Source organism: Cornus florida, unplaced genomic scaffold (assembly GCF_030987335.1).
Source record: "Cornus florida cultivar Cherokee Brave unplaced genomic scaffold, ASM3098733v1 CherokeeBrave_3.0.0_Hap2_Chr02, whole genome shotgun sequence".
Lineage (NCBI taxonomy): Eukaryota > Viridiplantae > Streptophyta > Magnoliopsida > Cornales > Cornaceae > Cornus > Cornus florida.
The window spans coordinates 84,177,009-84,199,482 of NW_026775572.1; the positions used below are offsets into that span (position 1 = coordinate 84,177,009).

General features: G+C 35.1%; 1 protein-coding gene across 1 annotated transcript; it reads left to right on the top strand.

Annotated features, from left to right (window-relative positions):
- Nucleotides 1-3,625: 3,625 nt before the first annotated feature.
- Nucleotides 3,626-21,325, top strand: LOC132295394 (uncharacterized). Its single transcript, XM_059793665.1, has 5 exons — nucleotides 3,626-3,917; nucleotides 4,065-4,213; nucleotides 5,161-5,322; nucleotides 15,578-15,693; nucleotides 21,020-21,325. The coding sequence occupies exons 1-5, from the start codon at nucleotides 3,734-3,736 to the stop codon at nucleotides 21,036-21,038; spliced, it is 630 nt and encodes a 209-aa protein (XP_059649648.1). The 5' UTR covers nucleotides 3,626-3,733; the 3' UTR covers nucleotides 21,039-21,325.
- Nucleotides 21,326-22,474: the final 1,149 nt, after the last annotated feature.

A 22,474-nucleotide genomic window follows, 5' to 3' on the forward strand; every position in this document is an offset into this window, starting at 1 on the left:
AAACTATGCCAACACATGACCACTGCATTTTTGGGATAAAAGGGGACTTGTGTCTTATAATGAAAACATGCATCATTTTTCACAACATGATCATTGAAGATGAGCATTATGCCAATGTTGGAAGATGGACTCTGCCGCCGAGGAGACAATCTCAATTCCCACTTTAATTTAAAATTTATCGGTCTTAGTGGCACACATCTACTCTCGCCAAGTCCAAATTCACAATAAAGAGACAAATATGCGGTTGATGAAGGATTTAATTAAAAATTTGTGGAACCGTTTTGGTAAAGAAAACGTTTAATTTATGTTGCATTTATTTATTTTTAAATTGTTATGAAGTTTACGTAATGGAATATTTATTGTGTAATGTTTTATTTTGAAATAAATAATTAAATTGTTTGCTGATTAAATTATTTAGCCAATATGTATGAAATATTATAAACAATACAATATCTAATATCATTTGATTTATTAATTTATAGAGGCGAAAACAAAGACACATTTTTTAAAATAAATTTAAAATAAATTTCAATTTGTTAGGAAAAAAAAATAAAAAAATTTGTTTGGTTAGCCAATATAGCCGTTAAGGCACTGTTTGGGTCAACCAAACAGTACTTAAAATGGCTATAATGTCAATAGGAATATTGAAAATTTTGAAAAAGAAAAAAAATCATTTTTTTGCAATTTTTTAAAACTATTTTTTTGCCCAAAAAAGCCTTTAAGGCACTGTTTGTGTTAGCCAAACAGTACTTTAACAGCTCTTTAGTTCAATTATGTTGAGGGAAAAAAAAAGGCAAAAAAAAAAGAAAAAAAAATTTTTTTTTTTGGAATTATTTTCATAGCCAAACATGCCCTTAAATTTATTCTAGGCTACAGTGTTACTGGTCACAAAAGTTAAAAAACCAAAAAATGGGCGAGCCCGCAAAAGTGAGCCTGCAATCGCTAACAGGGTCACCTAAAAAGGGCGACTCGTTTGGAGACCCAAAAATTGTGGCCCACATTTGAGCTAGTCCAATGGAGTAGCTGGTCTCCATTTTTTGGCCCAAAATCACTATAAGAAACACTAAGGGCCCGTTTACTAACGTTTTTACTTTCTTATTTTTACTTTCTCTAAAAGTAAAATCATAATTTTCATTTCTGAATCTGAAATATAAAGTAGAATTATGTTTACTAATTTGTCATGCTTTCAATATTTTCAAAGCAAGAAATTAGAAAGTAAGTTCAATAATTATAATTTTGATTTTGTTTTGTAAATTATATACCATTTGTATGCGTGTGTGTATATATATATGTATATAGCTCTGTGGGAAGCTCCTGAAATCAGCATCGCAAGACCCAGATCATTTCTTCTGTGAAATCAAAGGGCATTGCCACCAACATCACCAATTGTATTTAACACACACCACCAATTGTTTCACAAACCCAAAACCAAACACCAAACAAGGAAGAACCTTCCCTCTCTTCATTTCTTCTTCTCTTTTCTCTCCGATTCTTTTCTTGTGCTTTATCAGATTCAATCTACGAAAGTTTCCATTAATGCCTCTCCAAGAACTCACCATCAAACCCAATTTCTGCCAACACTCTCTACAGCCCTTCAATCTTACATAAAAAAACCGCCATTTCAACACCTCCACCACCACGAAACCCTCACTCATCATCACCCCTCTCCGCGAATCCCATGTCGGCCCATCGTGCTCTGCGCCAAAATTCTGGGGAGCTTGCAAGTTCAAGATTCTGGTCATTTGTGACTTATTCTCTCTTAATCAATTCCTTTAACTTATTTCTTTTTGTCGGGAGTGTTTGTAGAGAGAGAGACGGAGGAGAGAGAGGCGATGATGGTGGTGGTTGTCGGCAATGACGATGGTGGCGGTGGTTGTCGACGGCGAGGAGGTGGCAGCCGCAATGACCATGGTGGGGAGGAGGTGGTGGAGGAGATGGGTGATGCAGATGATTACTTAGAATATATATATATACATATATATATATATATAGTGCTACAGTAGAGAAAGTGATTTCTACAAATAGTGTAGAAAATAGAGATTTCTCTTCTCTTTACAAAATTAGAAAGTACTTTCTTAAAACAAAAAAAATGAAAGTATTTTTATTAAACACAATTTTTACTTTTAATTCTTAATTTTTAGAATTGATAGCAGAAATCAGGAATCATTCTTGACAGTAAACAGGCCCTAATGGAGTTACTTTTAAGTTGCTTATTTTGTAGTGATGTTATTGTATCGTCAATGGTTGAGTTTTCAATTAATGTTATCAATTCCTCGAAATATGGAAAATGTCCTAGAACTTCACGACATAACATTTGGCAATATGTGCCAAAACAGTACACTTTAGAAAGAGAGATGTTGTGTGATTCAGAGCTGGTGAAAAAAATGAGGGAGTAATATTAAATATAATGTTGATGGTAATGACAATTTGGTCTTAATATTCATGGCTTGAAAAATGATTTGATTTGGTTGGTGAGGTTATTTTAGTAATTTTGTCGCACACAAGGGTAATTTTGATATTACGATTATTAGTTGGTTAGCAGGGCTACTGGATTATAGTCGACCAAACCTTGAGGTAGGTTGACTACCATGTTTTAAAAACTTTAGAAAGCATTTAGGACATACTTAGGGGAGGTTAGGTTAAAAATTCTTACACTTTTATAATAGCGGAGGTTAGGTTAAAAATTCTTACACTTTTATAATAGCATATATGGTGAATTGCATTAAATTCGCATTTTTTATTTACGTTTTGTACTAAATTCTTCATTTCTATTTTTTGCCAAAAAATTACTAAAATAAAAATTGACTAAAATAGTCAAGACGTCGTTCATAGAAATAAACACGTCTATTTTTTTTTTATTTTATATTTTAATAGTTCACTACTATATTGAGAAGAAAAAAGAAAAAGAAAAAAAGAGGTTTCTCATCTTTTTCATAGTGGTAGAAGATTATATCACTTAACAAATTTGTATAAAGTAAAAATCAATAAAAATCAAATAAATGAATGCACAATATAATTCTAAGAAAAAAATAACAGATAAATTTCAAAAGACCAAGATTCATGTGCGTTTGAAATGTAAATATAGTGTGTATAATATTTAATGGTATACATTATATATAATATTATAATTGTATTTATAATAAATAAATACATATATTTATATCATGCATAAAGAAAAGAAGCTGAGCAAAAAAAAAAAAAAAAAACAAGAGTAAGTGCTACTCCAATGGTTGAGACTATGTGACTAAAAGTGAAATGGAGTAGAGATATACACCTGCAGAATATATGAAACATGTACATGGTTATTTTAATCTGTAAAATATTGGAGATAAATCAATGTGCAAATAGATCCTCTTGAATCGCCCCTTTTAAGGAGTTTTTTGATTAAAAAAACAAGAAAATAAAATAAAGAGAATTTAACACAAAATGCAAATAAAAAGAGTTTAATGCACGTTCACCCTAAATATAGATATAGGCTTATATATATATATATATATATGTATTTATTATTATTATTATTATTTTTTAAGTCTGAATAACATTAAATCACGCAGGAGAAATTATAATTTCTGGCGCATTAGAAAAGCTGACTGACAAAGCAAATGGCATCCTTCCATTGGGCAGAACCACCACGAAAGCGCGATGACCTGGCGCACACGAGCACTGAGCAATTTCTCCAAAATCTGAACCCTAGTAAAACCTCCAATACAGAGAGAGAGAGCGCGCGCAATGAATGGCTCCTCCACGAATCTTCTTCATGTCTTTATCAGGTCACCTGAGTAAATCAAAGCACCGTTGGATCTCCTCCACGACTCATCTGGATGGGTCATGGATGGACAAGATCAAAGGTGTCTTCACCGGTAAGAAGGACATTTCTCAAGACCCCTCACAAGCCACAACCTCCTTCACCCTTCCTCGTAAGCTCTACAATTCACCAATCACTCCTTGATTCTTTACTTTTTTTTTTTTTTTTCTAGGGTTTTTTTTTTGTTAAGTTTGTTCGTTCTGTTATATGTATTACTATTAGTTATGAATTTAATTATTTTTTTGTTACTTTAATTTAGGGTTTGCGGATGAGATGAAGAATGCGAAAAAATTAGGGACACTCAAACAATATGTAGTGGGCCGAAGCAGCGAAGCCACATTTGCTGATGCTTTTGAGAAGCAAGAGGGTATTCTTAGATTTCTCGGCAATTTCGATCCTACCGGAGAGGTTTTTTCTTTTACCTTTTTCTCTTCCTTTTAATATATATATATATATATATATATATATATATATTACGAGTATCATTTTTATTTTTTGCAAAGTTCAAGAAAAAATACACACCCTCAATGTAGCATCTAGGATGGCTGGAACACTCAACCTCCCCTTTGGGTGGTGGAAGAGTGGCTTCTCTTACTCAAGCTCACATTCTCATATTCTGAGGTTGAGTTTTTATTGTTTTTATATGACTATATATGTGTGCGCTTCTGAGTGTGTTAATGTATGTACTGCTATTTTAGAGTTAGTGAACAGTTAAATACAAGGTTAAAAAAAAAACAGTTACTGCAGAGAAAGCACTTAAAACATAATCAAGATTTATTAATTTTTTGTGCGTGCGTCTGTGTCAATAATGTGTATATTATTCCTGAATTCTTATGGAAAAAAAGGTATAAATTGTTCCTGAATACTATATGTGTCATAGTTTTGGGATCTAAGAAAAAAAATATTATTTTTAATTCTGAATTGACAACAAATGATTTTATTCTTAAATATGCTTTATTTTCTATCACAGTCAGCTTTCAAAATTTTTTTTTTTTTAATCCTTTTAGTTATACTTTTGAATGATTTTTAAAATTTTCTACTCAATACTTAGTTCAGTACGGATTTAGTGCCAGCTATTATCAAATCAAAACACACACTTTCACTCTTTCTCCATATCCTACTTCCTTTATTTTAAAGTTTATTATGTGGTTCTCTCTTAGTTATTCCTAACATTTCTACCGAATTTTGAATTATCCAACTAAATTTATAAATATATTACTTTTGGATATATGACAAATGGTGATTGCCATTTCAAATAGATTGCTGAAGAAACACAACTTATGATAGTGTTTGTGTTAGGAATTTCTTTTGCTGGGTTCAAAATTTCTGATTGAACATTTGTATATTGATTGTAGAACCTACAAAAGAGTCAAAAGCAAGAAGCAGCAAAGCATTGTAATTGCACGATAGCTGATGTTGAGAATACATTGGCGAAGTTTACATGGGCTAAAGAAGCACAGAAGAAAATTGAGAAGTTAAAGGAAGAAGGAAAACCAATGCCAAAGAACATGGCCGAGGTATTACTTGTTGCACTTCGTTATGGTTTTTATTCTATTGGTACAGGGTTATTTCATGCACATAGTTTTTGGTTGCCATTTGTTAGATAGTCAATGAGCTATATGCTCGAGCTTTAAGTCAATATACCACTCAAAGGCATTTCCTTAAAGGAAATGAACAAACTGCTTGAGCAAGAAGTCCTGTTCAACTCCTGCATTGTTGCTAGTCTTAACGATATGGGCAACGTGTTGCTTGGGGTTGCCCTTTCCACCAAAACGGCTGGATCTTTGGAGGTTAGTACCCCACGGCAACTGCCTTGGCCCTGCTACGTGTCATAGGACCTACTGAGGTGTTGTTGTCACTTGATGGGTTCTTAGTCTTCTTGTCACTGTTTGTGGCAGCATTGATGTTGGCCATTGTGGCTGTGGTGTCTCTTGTGATGTTCTTGTTTTTAGTCTGAGGAGCCATAGACTCTAACTAAGAGTTGTCTTGAGGGTCTGATATAGGAGAAAGAGATGAGAGGCAGAAGTGTCACACCGGACTTTCTAGAAATTTTCAAGTCTCAAAAAAAGACTAAAATAAGTAGTCAAATTATTCAACTTTATTAATTCCGGTAGAAACTAGGTACATTTCTCTGTAAATCTTTACAAAAGAAAGAAAAATCCTCTGATTCGATCTCTTTTTTGCTCCAAATTCAAGGGCTGTTCGAGCTTAGTCTTGAATTAGGTTGGAACTTCAATGAAGAACGACAAGATGGTGATGTGCTTGTTGTTCTTCTCTTATAGAGCTTGGGATGTTGGATGAATGCAGAATCCGACAGAGCTTCGGTGTTGTCCTCTTCTCCATCCATGAGCCTCTATTTATAGGCTAAATGGAAGAATCAAATGGTGACATGTGTCACTTTTTGATAATTATCCCATTATAATATTTTTATTTTGTGATCATTATCTTTGTCGATACTTACAAAAAAATATAATTACATTGGATGATCATTTATAATAATTATCCCTAATTATCTTTTATTACTGAAAATTATTATTCCATTTGGTTAACCCATTTCCAAGTGAGTCTGGGCTTTGAATTGTTTGAGCCATTGGCCCATATTTCATGGTGGGTTCATATTGCCATGGATAGAGGCCCAATTTGACTGATTCATCAAAGGCAAATTTTGACTAGGATGGATCCAACAGTAAGCAAATTGTTACAAAATTTTAGTTTCTACAATGTCCACTTCATTTAATCTCATTTTTGACGTTTAGGCTTGATTCAAATCAACTTACCATTAAATTACAACCTTTCTAGCTTGATATAACCTCTTTTAACAAAGAGGAAACTATTAATGATTAATTAATTTATAAATGATTGTGACACGATGGTGCTTTTCTCGGCATTCATGGAGCTGACGAGATTGCCAATTATTTCATGAGAGGGGGAGGTTAGGGTTTCGTCTTTGAGTAGAGGCCACTGCTTTGAGGTGGCTGAGAAGGGGATTTACAGAAAAGAGAGGCTCTTCGAGCTTGCTTGGTGGGTAGATTTGATTGGGAAGTGGCAATAGAGAGCAAATATAAGCGTTGGTGAGCAAATATGTTGGTTGGGTTTTCACCGTTACTGGATTCCCTTTACCTGTTCAGACTTCCATCACAAATAGAAACATTTAGGATTTTAAAGAAAGGGAAAAGAATGTGGGGGAAAGCGAATATGCTGTTGGATGTGTGGTCGTTTAAGGGGGTTGTGTGTGTTGAGAACGAAGGAAAGACTGCTACTGTACCGGTTGCCATTATCACTGTGGTGCCAAGAACTGTTTGTGACCATTGGAGATGTATGTGGAGGTTTTAGAGGTGTGTAGGCGGACGAGAGGGTGAATGCAGATAAAATAGTCATTATGTGAAGGAAGATGTGTCTATTTCAGCATCGATACTAATGAATGATGAGAGATTGAATTATAGGTTTCTGTGATAGAGTTAACAATTCCAGATTTGGTGGAGGTTGACAGACCCAAATCGAAAGACAAAAGCAAAGAAAAGAAAGGGGAGCGAGTTGCAGACGAGGCTGATGGTAGAAGACGACGTTGGGCTTGTGCGCTTGGGGCAAGTGGACGTGATGGGGAGAAAAGGAGTATGCATGGAAACAAGAGAGAGCCTTATCTAAAAAAGTGAAGGACAACTGTTGATCATTTAAAAACTGGGGTGGTGGGGCACTTGAACTGGGAGGACTTCTTTTAAGATTGCTAGGCTGAATAAAGGGGGATGAGCCCAATGGAGATGGGCAGAACCACTTAAAAGACAAGGAAGGATCCATTGAAAGTCCACTTATCAAAAAAATTAAAAAAAAGGATCCATTAAAAGTCTGCCCTGGATAGAATGGGACAAGCCCGTCAGTTTTGGGGTAACTTGAGTAGGCCCGAAAGTGATGGATTGAACCAATTAAAAAGGGAATGAGCACATCAATCCTGTGCTAATTTGGGGAGGTCCAACAGCAATGGACTGGACTGAGTCGGTGCATTTCGTAAACACACTAAACCTCCAAAATTGTCTTTGGCCGAAAAAAGCAAAATGTCTATTGAGCCATCCTCTCTTTTAGTGGGCTCAAAATAGTTAAGGGAGTGGAGGAAGTAGGCCGAGTTCTGTTTATCCTGTGGAGTGTGTTGATATTTTGGACAATATGGACTATAGAGTTGTATTCTTTTGTATCTTTGTTTCTGTGCTCCCCTTTTTAGTGCCTTTTAATTTTAATTTTAATTTTTAATTTTAATTTTAATTTTTTTCTCTCTTATATATACAAAAGATAAAGAAAAAGGAGATGGATGGAGGTCGGTCCCCTTCATATGGTGGGTTTTGAACTTTTTTTTTTTTCCTACCTCCACCGAGGTTCGAACCCCCAACCTCCCCTTTGGGGTTTGAACGTTGTAGAGAGAAAAATATGTGGTCTTTTGATGGTGTGGAAGCACCAGTGTGGGTGCTGAAGCGTTACATTTTGAGTTTCTTATTTTTTTGGATTGCAGGAAGGATTCAAATGTCTGTAGAGGATTTTGAGGATAGCTTGAGGGTAGATGTATTCTTTTGTGTAGTAGTTTTTTGGAAGCACTCCCCTCTCGAGGGCCTTTTATTGAAATTTTACTTATAAAAAAAGATATAAGCTCTTTAACTTCCACAAACTCAAAATTCATTAAATTAAATATTTAGAAACTAGGATCATCTAGTACTTGGAAAGTAATTAAAGTGTCCAAATATCTCATTTTACATTTTATTTGTAATTTCAAAACCGTCTCCAACTTGCTGCTAGGAAATTGGAATAATTGGCCTTATGAGCTTTGTTTTATTGCTGGACGTTATCCATCCAGAATGTTGTCTTCTTATCCTTTCCAACCATATTTGGAACATAATTATTTGACACGGTTTAAGTCCCTCAAATTGCTTTCTAAAGTCAAGTTATCTATCATAGGGCTTTGTTACATGGACTCTTCAAAGTTTAAAAGTAGGTGAAGTATCCGTTTCAGACACATAATACTTGAACATGGGTATGAGTTGGTTGAACATGCACCTAAAAAACACATCCAATAATTCAGTTTTATTATATATTTGCTTTAAAATGAATGAAATGCTTATATTAGACACTATCTTACATAAAGACATTATTTTACTCTAAAAAATAAAATGTTTAAGTGCAAAAAAACCCCTCACTATATACAGGATGTGCAAAAAAACCCCTATTAGAAAAAAAGTGCATATAACTCCTCGTATTATCCATCTTTTGAGCAAATTGCCCCCTAATCATCAATTTTGACCAAACATTTTTATAAAAATCCCAAAATACCCTCCCTGCTGATGTAAGCAAGAATTTTTATTTTTTCTCTATCCTTTATCTCTTCAAAACCGTCTCTGTCCACTCTCTCTCTACAAGAAACGGTGCAGGCGAACACCATTCCGGCGAGCACCATTTCCGGCAAACCACTTCTATCCGGTGAGCTTGTGAGGGTATCTAGAAAATGGCTGTTCAACCCATTCCAATTTCATAAACTGATAGCCAACTCCAAATCTGATGGTGAAGAAATCTTTTTCGTTTCTCATTATTGTATGGCAATGTATTATACTAAATTTTTTAATCTATTAAAAACAGATACCCAAGTCATATCAAATGCTAGTCTCCTCAAGTTGTAATTATCCCACACCAAGCCCATGAAAAACATGATATGAATAGTACAATACAAGTATGACAGCTTACAAATATGGAAAGAAATGAAAAAAGAAGAGCAATATGCAACAGAGCTTCTGGGTCTTCTCCGAGGCGCACCGGTTGATCCTGGAAGCTTCCTCACTGTTGTCTTCTCTCAAGCTCTGTTTGGTCACCGGTGCTAGAACAGAGCTTCTGGGTCTTGTCACCGGTGATAGCTCATGCACGACCTTGGAGTTCTTTCGAACACTGGAACTGCCACTTACAAAATGGGTTCGGTTCTTCAATGACGCATGCAAGACTGTAATTCACGCTGGTTCTATGGGTGCTGCTCGTTGCTGGACTAAAGCAAAATCGCCAGACTGAAATGGAACACACCAGATTTTGTTTATTCGTTATTATTATTTTTATTTCTTTTTTGGGGGTAATTTAGACATTTCAATTGCTAAATTGACATAATGACAGGGTTTTTTAGCACTTAACCCAAAATAAAATGAAATATTATTCAATATGAAGTTATGAACATTTTCCGTGTCCATGTGTCCTAATATTTAAAGATTTGACACATCCGACGCATGGATACATACCCATACCCGACACACTTACCTCAGTCTTGGTAACATAGCCGTAGAGTTCAAAACAAAATAATAAGAGGGATAAATTATTTTCCGAAGTCTAATAAGTTGAAAGATGCTCAGTAGGTTTGAAGGGCGAATGTGTGTGGAAGGGAGTGTCAGAATGATGAATGAGGCATTCCTAAGAAAAAAGAATTGTGTCAGTTTCAATTTTTGTTTGGTTTAGTGCAATGGAGTAAAAGGAGGTGCCACCTTCCACTATTTGGTGAAAGGGAATGGAAGGAGATGTTTTATTTTATTTTTTATTTTTAACTTTATACTCTCATTATATAATTTGGAAAAAAATTAGATAAGGGTTATAATTTCACTTTACATTATACATAATAGTTAACCTTCTCTTTTCGCTCTTTTGTCCAATTTTAGAGGGATGTAAAATGGTGGGTCAGAAGGGCTGCCTCATCCATCCGCCCTTCCCTTCCCTCTTAACTCTCCCTTGTACCAAGACTTGTTCCCATCCCTCCTCCCTTCTTTCCCTCTCTTTTCCTCTCTCAATACCAAATGCAGTATAAATAATTATAGAATAATATTTCTGGACTCTTACTCATCAAAAAAAAAAAAAAAAAAAATGAAAATTTGGACTCTTGAATTATTTTTCAAAGTATTATGATGATTCTAGCTTTTAGAGACTTATATTTGATAGTGGTTTGTGAGATTTTGATTTTTTTTTTTTTTTTTTGTATAAGTAAGATTTAATCAATCAAAAACTCTAGTACTTTCAGTCTATCTACAACATCATCATCTCCATCCACCCTTTGATCCAAAAAAAATAAAGAGCTCGAAATAGAATATTCAAAGCCGGGATAGGAATTTCCTCCCCCTCAAAAAGCCTCCTACCGCAACTCCCACCACAAACATAAGGAGTAACTTGCCAAGTTCTCGAGCTTGCGAGCCCACTGAACAACCTGATGTAGGACAAGAGAGAAGCCTTCAATAGTTAAGAACTAAAGAATTAGGAGGCCGAAAGTTCAAAGAACTGGGGCTGAAATTTGGAGGTTTGATAGTAGAAATGTAGAAAAACAAAGGAGAAGTGGCTGGAAATTCAATTAAACAGAGCTATGGTTCAAGATATTAGTAGAGAGAAAGGATTGAAACCAACAAAAACCTATTGGAATCACACCAACAGGGCCTAGGCATCACACCTAGAGAAGGCATCACACCCTCAGAATTTGTGAATCACTCACAAAGAAATCTCAAAGATATTTTTATTCATTCATTGACTGATTCACCAAGATTACATTCTACCCCTTTTATAGAATCTTATGACCCTTCAATTACGCCTAATTGAGGCAATCAATACTTGTCTCTAACATAATAAAAGTAATCGCCCCATAATTGAGGTAATCAATATTTGGGTCTAGATTACCTCATAATTGAGGCAATCTATTGACCCTTGGACTACCTCATAATTGAGGTTATTAATACTTACCTAATAGCTGTGTTACCTGGACTCATCAGTGAAGGCCAGAGTGCCTGTGTCGACACGACATGACACAGACACGGACACGGGATATGCGTCCCACCCTCCATTCTTCAATCGGACACGGCTGACCAAGAAAATACATAAAATGATGTGTAGTTTGATGCTTGTGAAGGATCAGGAATTTTTTTCGTGTTTTTTTGTTAAATTTGTAGCCATACGAAGCTTTCTATTTCAACAATGGCGTTCTGGTTCGGATCGGTGGTCTGGAGGTTGAAGACGACTTGCTGTTTGTGAACCAGCACGCGTTGGCTTTTGTGCAATTTTTTGTGCCATCTTGAGCATGGTTTCACGCAATTGTTAATAACTTAACACCTGTTTATTTGGATCTGAAAAGATAAGGGATGGGACACAGCTGGAAAGCATTACTGTGGTGGGTTACAGCTGTAACTTTGCTTTTTACAGTACTCTTATAAATACCGTGTATAGACCTGTCAATGGATCGGATTATGATCCGAATCCGATCCGAATCCGATCTGATTGGTCGGATATGGATTGAATAAAAAATCCGATAACCCGTTTATGATCCGAATCCGATAATCCGTTAACTTAACAAATCAGATTTGGATTTTACCGATCCGATCCGATAATAATCCGATCCGAATTAAATATATATATATAAGAGTCTAGCCCAAAACCAATCTCCAAGCCCACTTCTTATTAGCAAACCCACTTCTTATTCCCAAGCCCAAGCCCATTCCTCCTTTAATCTATCTAAACCCTAACATATCACACAACAACATTCTGTTCTCTCACTCACACTACCCTTGCCGCAAAACAACCTTCCCAAACACTCCCACGTGGCAGAGCTGCAACACAAATCAGAGAAACGAGAATCGGCAATCGCTGCAAAATATTACTACTCTCAGGTAAGTGTTCTTCCTTTCTCTCTCGTCCAATCTCACTTCTCTCCTCTTCATATTATATATATATTTTTTTAAAGTTGAAAACGGAGAGGTATTTTGAAATACCTCAAAGTAACCTGGGGTGTAAATTTTCCCTTCTATGTGTACCAGATTCGAGCCTTGCCTGTGGTTCAAGAGTTAAGCCCCAAACCAAAAGGCTACAAGCAATAGAGCAGTGCGTACTAGTGTGAGATTTAATATTGAAATTGATATCCAAACCGAGCTCTTTCAAGTTAACTCCATCTTAATCATTATATATATATATATATATATATATATATATTATATTGAATTACACCAATTCGTATTTGTGATGTTGAAATTTCGTACCATATTACCTGTATTGTTTACGAATCGAACTTGATGGACATTATTCAATTTTTTGGTTTCTATGTTTACAAGATGCCCTAATCTGTTGTTTGTTTGTTGATTTGTGCAAGTTACATTATCGGATCGGACTATTGGATCGGACATCCGATAATCAAACAAATCGGATACGGATTGACTCAATTAAAATCCGTCGGATTATCGAACTGGACCGGATCACTCATTATGCTTATCGGATTTAGATCGGATTGACCCTGATCCGGTCCAAATCCGATCCGTTGACAAGTCTAACCGTGTACATTGAATGGGCTTCCTTTTTAATTGTGCTTTAGACTTGTGCAGGCCCAAAACCCAAGCATCAATCCATGACTAAAATGCACATACGAAGACATATTAGCCCATATTGAATTAGTCATCCTTTTTAATTGTGCTTTGACTTGTACAGGCCCAAATGCTAAGATGCACATACAGAGGCATATTAGCCCAAGCCCAAACCCGCCCTTGGGTATACAAAAGAAGCCCTGCAGCTCAGAATTTCTTATTTACAGGTTCCATAAAACAGCAGTAACAGGGGAATGCATAGGCATGACATGCCACCAATCAAATGAGGCAAACAAATGCAGTAATAATTATAAATTTTTTATAAAAAAGTACAATTGATGTATATATTTTTTTGTTTTATGATTAATGTCTCAAACATAAAAAAAAACTTACAAATTTTTCTCTCTTTTCAAAGTGTCCAAGTACCCGTGTCCAATATTTGGACACTTTTAATCCGTGTCCCCGTATCCTGAAAATTGATAGATTGACGAATCCGACCCCTAGACACGCACCCGTGTTCGTCACCCGTACCCGAGTCCGGGTAACATAGCCTTATGTCATAATTAAAGTAAATAAAAGTTGACCAAAGCTCCCAATTATTCAAAACTCCATGTGAACCCATATTATATAGCCTATGCCAGCTCGAATCTTAGAATCCTCCTTTTGGCGCCTTTTATACACCTTTAAAGATTTCTGCCATTGATCTCCATCACAAGCTCTCCAAGCCTCGAGCATACTCAGCCTGAAACCAACGAGACCCAAAAGATACCAAAAAGAATTTGGAACATGTCTTAGACATCTCTAATCAGCAGACAGTGCAAGAGAAGATGATCCACTGTCTCCTTGCTCTTCTTGCACATACAACACTGAGTAATCAATATGTGGTGCCCCATCCTCAAGTCAAAGAGCTTGAATCGAGAAATGTAATGACACCAAACCCTTGATTGGCCTTAACGTAAACATGCCAGCCTGTTCTTAAATCATTTTAGGATTGTAATGGGCTACAGGAGTATGTAATGTTTAAATCTGTGCCAAACACATTTTGTTGTTATATATTCTATAGGTACTAAGCTAGCCCAAGCTCAAGGTCAAGCTCAGCCTGCCTTCCTTTGTCCTAAGCCACCCATCAAACTTTTTCTCCTCCCACCCCAAGTTTGATAAAATCCAAACTTGCTTTAAGTTTGGTATATGAAAATTCAACTGTCCTACTTAAATAAGATTCAGTTTAGTTTACTTTTTTTCAATTCTATCTTTTCTTAACATATTTTGAAAAAAAAAAAAAAAAATCTATTTGGACACACCAATAAAACATAGACAATTTTTAGGCCTTCAGACAGAGCCAATCTCTTTATTTATTTATTTATTTATTTGATAAGCTGACAGAGCCAATCTCTTAGTTGGGCCATGTCTCTGTCTGAACAATGCAAGACCCAAACTCAGCCCAAAGTCTTGCTGGTCTCAGATTCAAAATCCAATCCAAGACTAGCCCAGTGAAGGGTTGGACAGCCTGCCTTTTAGCTCAAGATCAGTCGGACAGGCCCGGGTCAACTCACCCCAGTTTATGTCCTGTAAGACTAGATATATTTCTGATCTTTCATTTGGCATTTTTTTTTCCTTCTCTAAATATCTGTTTGTTTTAGTAGGTTCTAATTGAGTTATTAAGAGTAAAAGAGGAGTTCTTGCTCCTCTTCCGATGATTTAATCATTTTTTTGGTTTTTTTGGGGCCTTAGACCCTAGTTCCACTTTTGTATAAGGGACACGTTCCCCTCTTGAATGCCTTTTTTTTTTATTTATATTTTTTACTTATCAAAAAAAAAAATAGTAAAAGATACATACTTTACATATCTTATATTCTTGGTGGTTTTGTTTAAGTCCTGTTTGAATCAATTTGATCTAGTGAGGCTCAAGTAAATTAAAGTAGGTTGAAAAATTAATGTATGAATGTGATTTAAATCGGTGCATCTGCATTCTCACCTGAGGTGAAGATCTGTTTCGTGCTCTAGCAATTCATAGAAACTTTAGCATAAAGGTCACAAAAATATGGGAAAAAGTTGTGAGGTTTAGGTTGGTTTGTAGGCATTTAGTTTTATGTTTTTATTCAATTGATCGAATTGATATAGATCAAACTATCTTGCTTGTAAAAGCGGTCCCCACCCAACCACAAATAAATATATATATATATATATATATATATATATATATATATATATATATATATATAAAATCAGAGGTCCGTGATCCAACGATTAAATTAGTCATTCTTTGTCCTATTCAAGGCCGAATATATCTTTGGTTTTCTTCAATTCACAAGCTATCTAGATTGGTCCATTTTTTTGAACTTGACTGAGGTTGTTGAGTAAGGTCATTTTTCTTATGTCTTCGCACAAACAGGAAACATTATGGACTTCACTTATCACTATTGGCATTTATATTCTGTAGGTCCAAAGGCTGATGGGGTCAACACCATTGGGTCTTGCCCAGGAGAACCTGGCTAAGAGTGGGCAAATAAGTAGGAATGCATTGTGCCCATGTGGTTCCAAAAAGAAATACAAACGGTAATTCTCTTTTCATTAACTTTGAGCAAATCGTTGTGTTTTCTTCAACCTTTAGTAGGATTAGGTTACATTCAATTACATGCATGTGAAATGCAAAATAGTGGAACATTTTTGCTTTTTTCTTTGACTGCTTCAATTCGAATGCACATTGAGACTTGAGTGTACATGATTTTTGAAGGTTCATATCATGATTTTTTTTCTTCCCCTAACTTCATCATATAGCCAATCCTTTATTTTCATTCATAACCCTATTGTAAAGTTAGCTTTCTTTTTTAACAAACCATTATTTCCATAAGTACTCTGAGTTTAGTTTACTTTCATATCAAATCAATGCCAATACTATCACAACACTGTTTTCATATAATTGCCATACTACGAGTATATTTTGCCTACCCTACGACCTACCACCACCATGAGATACTGCACATACTTCACATGTGCCATGCTCCTTGTTGTTTCTAGATAACAATATTAGTACATTTAAATTGCTGGACTATATCATTGATAGGTGGAAATTGTTTATACTTCCTACTCTTTAAGAAATTTCTATTTTTATGATATATATCAAGGGAATTGGCCATACTATTGATAATTTGGGGTTTAACAATATATTTCAGCTAGAACATTCATGGTAAGTCTACTTAGTTTTTTCATGTAAGATTGCAGACTTTCGACATCTGAGGGTGGATTTTTATTAAAAATTAATGTTTTCAAGTTCTGACTTACTGTATTTTCAACTTTTTTCAAATAATAGATTTTAAAGGAGAAGTTACAACTTTGACTCTGTCTAAACTCGAAACACTTGCCAAGACTTAGTTGCTGACCGCCTCAGACTCAGGTCTGGTTTACTACTCAGTGCCTTTGAGTTTGATTGCTGCCTATGCGTGTTAAGTTTGAATCTCACAGATCCGGGTGCTAATCTGTGCAACCAAGCCTTTGATGTCCACAAGTAGAGTAGATGCTGATGGTGATGGTTGAGTGAATCAAATGAAACATTGAATTTTCTACGCTATTAATCCAAAACAAATAGTTGTTTGTAGATTTTTCATCCCCGATGGGATGTTTTACTAATCAATCCGCGTCTTTTATATAGGCCTGCAATGTACCCTAGCTCAGCGGATGATTAAAGAATAATATAGAGTTGTTAATATCTTAAACCTTTGTAATCTTTTCTCATTCTTCACAAAATCACCTTAGAAACTCTATTCTGAGTTCTTAAATTAGTTCATGATGGATTTAATTTGAAATAGGCAACCTAGAATTCAATTTGGATTTGGAAACAACCATAAATTTTCCAACTGCTGAAGGGTGTGCTGGTGCAAGTTTTAGGTGTACCAATACCAATATGTCATCAATATATATATATATATATATATATATATTTTTTTTTGGTAAGTAAAATTCATTAAAGGCACTCAAAAGGGGAGCGCTCCCAAGAGAACAAAAAACTGCTACCAGCGACATTACAACCAATATTTCATCATCATCATCATCCTTACCTTTATCCCATGTAAATGGGGTCACCACTTGAATTCTTTTTTTCCATTCTTTCTAATACAGGCCTTACCTCTTAGTATATTTAATTTTTAAAAAATCATTTCTAAATATTTCTTTTCACTTGAGTTTTGGTCGGCCTCTTTGTCTCTGACAAGGTTATGGAAAATAAGAAAACACATCATTTCCTATTATGTACGAAACAATAAATGTTCCCTAAGTTTCATAACTGTTTCTCATTTCCTTTACTTTTCTTTCTGCCATTTGCTGTCTTATGATTTCTATCATTATACCACTATCATATGCTTGAAATTTACTTTGTCATCTAGTTTACCATCCATGATCCATCCTGCCATTAACCATACATTGCCATTTTTTTTCCATGCAAGCATTTCATCCTTGTTTTAATAGCTGCATGATTGCAGCCATTTATTTCTGGCTTTCTCTCTCTCCCTCCCTCTCTCCCTCTCTATATAAATACACATACATTTTTTTGGTAAATACATACATACATACATATATATATATATATATATTTACATTGAATGGCTTTTTAAGTGCAGACAGGTCTTTAGGTTCTTTCTTCCCTTTTCTTTTGTTTTCTTTATTTTTTTCCAGGTTGTTTTCCCTTCTTGTTCGGAATATGAGTCAACACATATCAATGTCCTGACTCGTGTGTTTGGAAATTTGCTAATCCACATATCTCCTATCCAAAATAATATTCTTTTTTATAACTTTTCCCCTTTCAAAATATTTCCTTATTTCCATTTAAAGATAATTTATACTTTCAGTAATGATTATGTATCTTACAAACAATCATGTTAAAAGTCTGTAATGGCTGTATTACACCCACTTAAATTCCTAAAATCCAGCGACAAAGGGCTTTTGTGTTGCAGCCATATTAAAATCCATGTGTCCAACACATACTGATTCTCTATTTTTAATACAGAATTTGTGGCTGGCCATAAGAAATATCTTGCTGCGACACTTTGCCACTTGTGACCATTAAATGCCAATTTGAAATTTATAGATAAATCAACGAATATTGTGAACATTGTGTTTCAAGTTTTGGTCTTTAGTTTTCGTAGATTACAAAGTTTTAGATTGTATGTATATTGTTGGTATTAGTATAATATTTAAAATGAGTTGGTTGATATTTTATATTATTTTTCTCATTAAGATTTTACATTGAGCCCATTTAATACAATAAGTGTTAATTGTCTTAAATGTCCAATTTACTTGTTACTACCAAATGCCTAGAACTTAAACCTCCAATTTCTTCAAGCCTTCGCAAGGACTATTGTTTTACGAGATGATACGTAAGCTCATCAAGTCCCAACAAAAGAAATGTTCACTAGTTCTACAAAGATAAGTTGAAATAATTTGTCTTTATAAAACTTTTTTGGGCCATTATTGCAATTCTCATGTGATTGTATATTTGAATGTTTTGTAATTATCAAAAAAATATATATATTTGAATATTTAGAGAGTGATCTGATTAATTCATTTAATCTTCTCCATATAAAAATAATAATTTCGCAATAACTCTGAAATGGTAACTGAATGCCAACTGAAATGGGATTAATGGGTGGTATAAATATCATAGTGGTTGGTTATCTCTTGATATTAACAAGAAGTGGATCTGCAATTTGAAGGAGAGGGAATGGGTTTGGGAAAGGATGCTGGTACTGAAGGTAAACTCGTGTAAGTTGCATCCAATGAACTTTGGGTCCAAAGCGATCTCTTCTGCTTCTATGGAAACTAAGACCACGGATTTGATCTGCTTAATGTTGAGATTATACTAATAAACTGCCAAATCTTACACATAACATGTTTGTACTAACCCAATGGCATTCTTTTGACGTGCTTAGTCTGTTCATGGCCTTGAGTTATTAGCTAGGAGGCACGGATACTTCCCAGGGCTGCTGTGGCGATATCGGACGCGTGTCTGACAGATATGCAGTCCAATGTGGTTGGGAAGTATTCAAAATTTTGCAATATATATGTATATAAATAATTTCGAATCGGATATGGCTGGGATACGGTTGGGCAAACTTGTTAATATTTTTATGAAAAACAGGGCTATTATTGTAGTAACAAAAATGTTAATTATATAATAGAAAAGAAAACAAAGAAAGACTTGAAAGCTCAAATTGATGCTAATCAACACTCATCGACACAAAGAGAGAGAGAGAGAGAGAGAGAGAGAGAGAGAGAGAAGTAGGAGAAGAAGAAAAAGAGAGATTTGGTATCTATTAATTTGGGTCATTCAAATTCTAGGGTTAGGGTTTTTCTTTCTCTATCTTTGTGTTTATCAAATTGCCTCTTTATTTATAAACATACTGGTGATTACATTTACATTCATAATGTTATGGACAACTAATAAAAAATTATTATTTTGTATATATAAAAATTTAATATATGATTATCTTATTGCCATATCTTGGCATGCCCATGTTCTTTTTCTGGAGATTTTTTGTATCACCGTATCCATATCTTGTATCCGTATCTGTGCTTCATTGGTTATTAGTTCTTTTAACAGCTTATTTAGAGCAGTGTTGGTTTAGGAAGCATCCAAGTCTAGTACCTCTGCTTAGGAATTTTAGTGGGATTAACCTACAAGAGATCCACAAGTTGCATTTTTAAAATGAAAACTGTCAAAACTGATTTCCAACTAAAGTGAACGCTTCATAAGCCATCCATGGTGATGACAAAAACATCCATCAACTTAAGACCAAAATAATAATAATTGGTGTATGGGATTTTTTTTTTTGGTGCAAATACTTTGGGTAGTTGGAGGAAATATGTTTTTAATTTTAGCTTAGATGTATCAGTAAGGTTAGGTGCTTGGCGGGTGATTTGCCCAATGCGATGGTTCATGAACCAGGCATCTCAGGTAAGCAAATGAAAAAGCAGCTCCATCTTATGATAAGAGAATATAATGAACTTTAGAACCGAAAATAGGGGCTTTGACGCCAGCATACCTGTGCACGAACCCGAACCCCTAACTAAGTGTGCGACTCCCTCTGTCTCAGGTGTGCCAAATCCTATTCTGATTGAGAGAAGAGGGATTGGAACACGAGATAAAGTGCTTGGGGTCAAAGCATGTTATCCGTTTGAAGGTCGAGAGGTTGGTTGCGACTTTGTGGGGTATGCATATATGAAGATGATTGTATATTTACATATAAGTGCCCTATATACTCGGTAAGTCTTTGCGGAGAGCCCTACCTTGGCCCCAGGGGTGCCATTCTATAGGGTTTTTGTTGATATAATGAGTCAGGAGTCAACATTATCCCCAGACCTTCAAGCTTTACCTAAGGGACGTGGTTCTAATCTTGACTGAGATATGTAGGAACATGCTTGCGTAACCCCAAAGGCCGGAGGTAAAAACTTGGCTGGGGGTAAGCAGGGTTGATCATGCCTCATATTGTTTGGTTTAGGGTCTGAGATGTCCTTGTCACTGGAAAAGGGTCTTCGAGAAGAATTTGGATCCTCTCGTGTGCACTGGTCTCCACCCTCCCCTGTGCTCCGGTGCACAGGATAGGATCCAAGTTCCTTTGAGAAGGGCATTCTGTCATTTGTAGTTTTGAGATTGGAGAGTGGACACGAGGCTATATGTGGAGTGTAAATAGTGCCTGGATAATTGCTTTTCATAGAGCATATATCTTGAAGATTGATGTTTCTGCCATAGGAATACGTCTACTAATTTATGAAACTTGTCATTTCCCTTTTTCCTCATGATATGATGGTTGAGAATTCTACCTTACTTGATTCTCGACACTTTGTTTTGAATTTGTTACATCTATTTATACTCACGTCGTTGGTTATGAAGGTGCTGCGGTAAGGATTGAAGAGGCTAGAGGGGGACCATCACTTGATAGGGGAGAGTTCTTCACAAGAAAGCAAAATAATTTGCATTGCCATTCAGTGAACTTTTTTGGTTTTATTTTTATTTTGTGGACTTGCTCACTGAGATCAGATGGTCTCAAGATGCTTGTTCAACTAATCGGCAGATTTTACTTTGTACACTGTTTTGTTAGTGAAATTAAGAGGGAACGCATTATAATTATTAAACGCACGTAAGCGTCCACTGTTATTTTGGTTCTGATATGTATCTATTTATTTAATTTTTGTGGAACCCTTTCTACCCATAATGTGTGTTTTGAATCTGCATCTTTCATTCACCTCTCTTTTACACTCCGTTACAAGTTCGGCCTCTGCTTCATGGCTCTCCTAACGTTTTTTTAAAACATGAGATTAGGTCAAACAGTGAAGGAAAGAACTCTTAGAACACCTCCGCAGAAATTGGTTGGGGTGCATACAATTCGGTTTGGTCCGGTTCTGGAATTGATCAAAACTATACCGATTCCAATGGTTTCAGAAATATTGGAACCAAACCGTTCGAAGCAATGGAACTGAACCGTAGTGATTGGTTCGGTTCTACGGTTATGGACTTTCATTTGATTATATATGAACTAAATTTTAAAACAATCATGAAAAAATATGTTCAATAGAAAAGTCGTCAATTGATATTTTGATTTTTGTACTAAACATTTGGATTATTTTTTTTATAATATTGTTGTTAAAAAAAAAAGGTAAAATTTTATTGGCTTTGTCACTCTACGTCAATCAAGTGAATGCTATACTTCCTAAATACTTTTTTATATTCCATTCGATTTTTTATGGAAATAAAAAATAAAAACAAAATTAAGTTCATACAGTCTATGCTAAAGGATACTGGTCATCTAGCTGTCCATATAGAAATCCCATTGGCCGGCAAAAATTTATGTTCATGGCAAATGAAGGCTCGACGTGTTTTTGGATCTAATTTAGATAACAAATATTTCTGTATATGTGTGTATGTACATACATACATTTGACAATATAAATACAAATAGGTATGCAATTTAAATGAATTCTTAAATTCTTAAATTCATAGTATCAGTATCAATTGCATGTAACATATTCGAATAAAATTAGTGTAAATTGACCGATATGGATTGTGTATTGAACTTAAAAAAGGGTCGTGTATCATCCGATACGTTTGAGAGGTTATTTCGATTGCATGGAATTAGAACCTTATAATTGGAATTGGTAAAATTAGAAAAAATTTTGGTTCAATTTTTTGAATTATTTTTCTCAAATTATACCAATTTCAATTCTAAAGTTTCAAATTCCATCCAAACATAACTTGAATGCTTTCATACTTCTGGTTTTCACATTTTCAGAAAGTAGTATAGATTAGAATCATTAGATACAACAAACTCACTATTCTAGCAACCAAAAA

Coding starts and splice junctions, on each gene's coding strand:
- LOC132295394 (XM_059793665.1), top strand. CDS start 3,734: ATGGCTCCTCCACGAATCTTCTTCATGTCTTTATCAGGTCACCTGAGT. Junction 4,214..5,160: donor ATTTCGATCCTACCGGAGAG/GTTTTTTCTTTT, acceptor TATTGATTGTAG/AACCTACAAAAGAGTCAAAA. Junction 5,323..15,577: donor TGCCAAAGAACATGGCCGAG/GTATTACTTGTT, acceptor TATATTCTGTAG/GTCCAAAGGCTGATGGGGTC.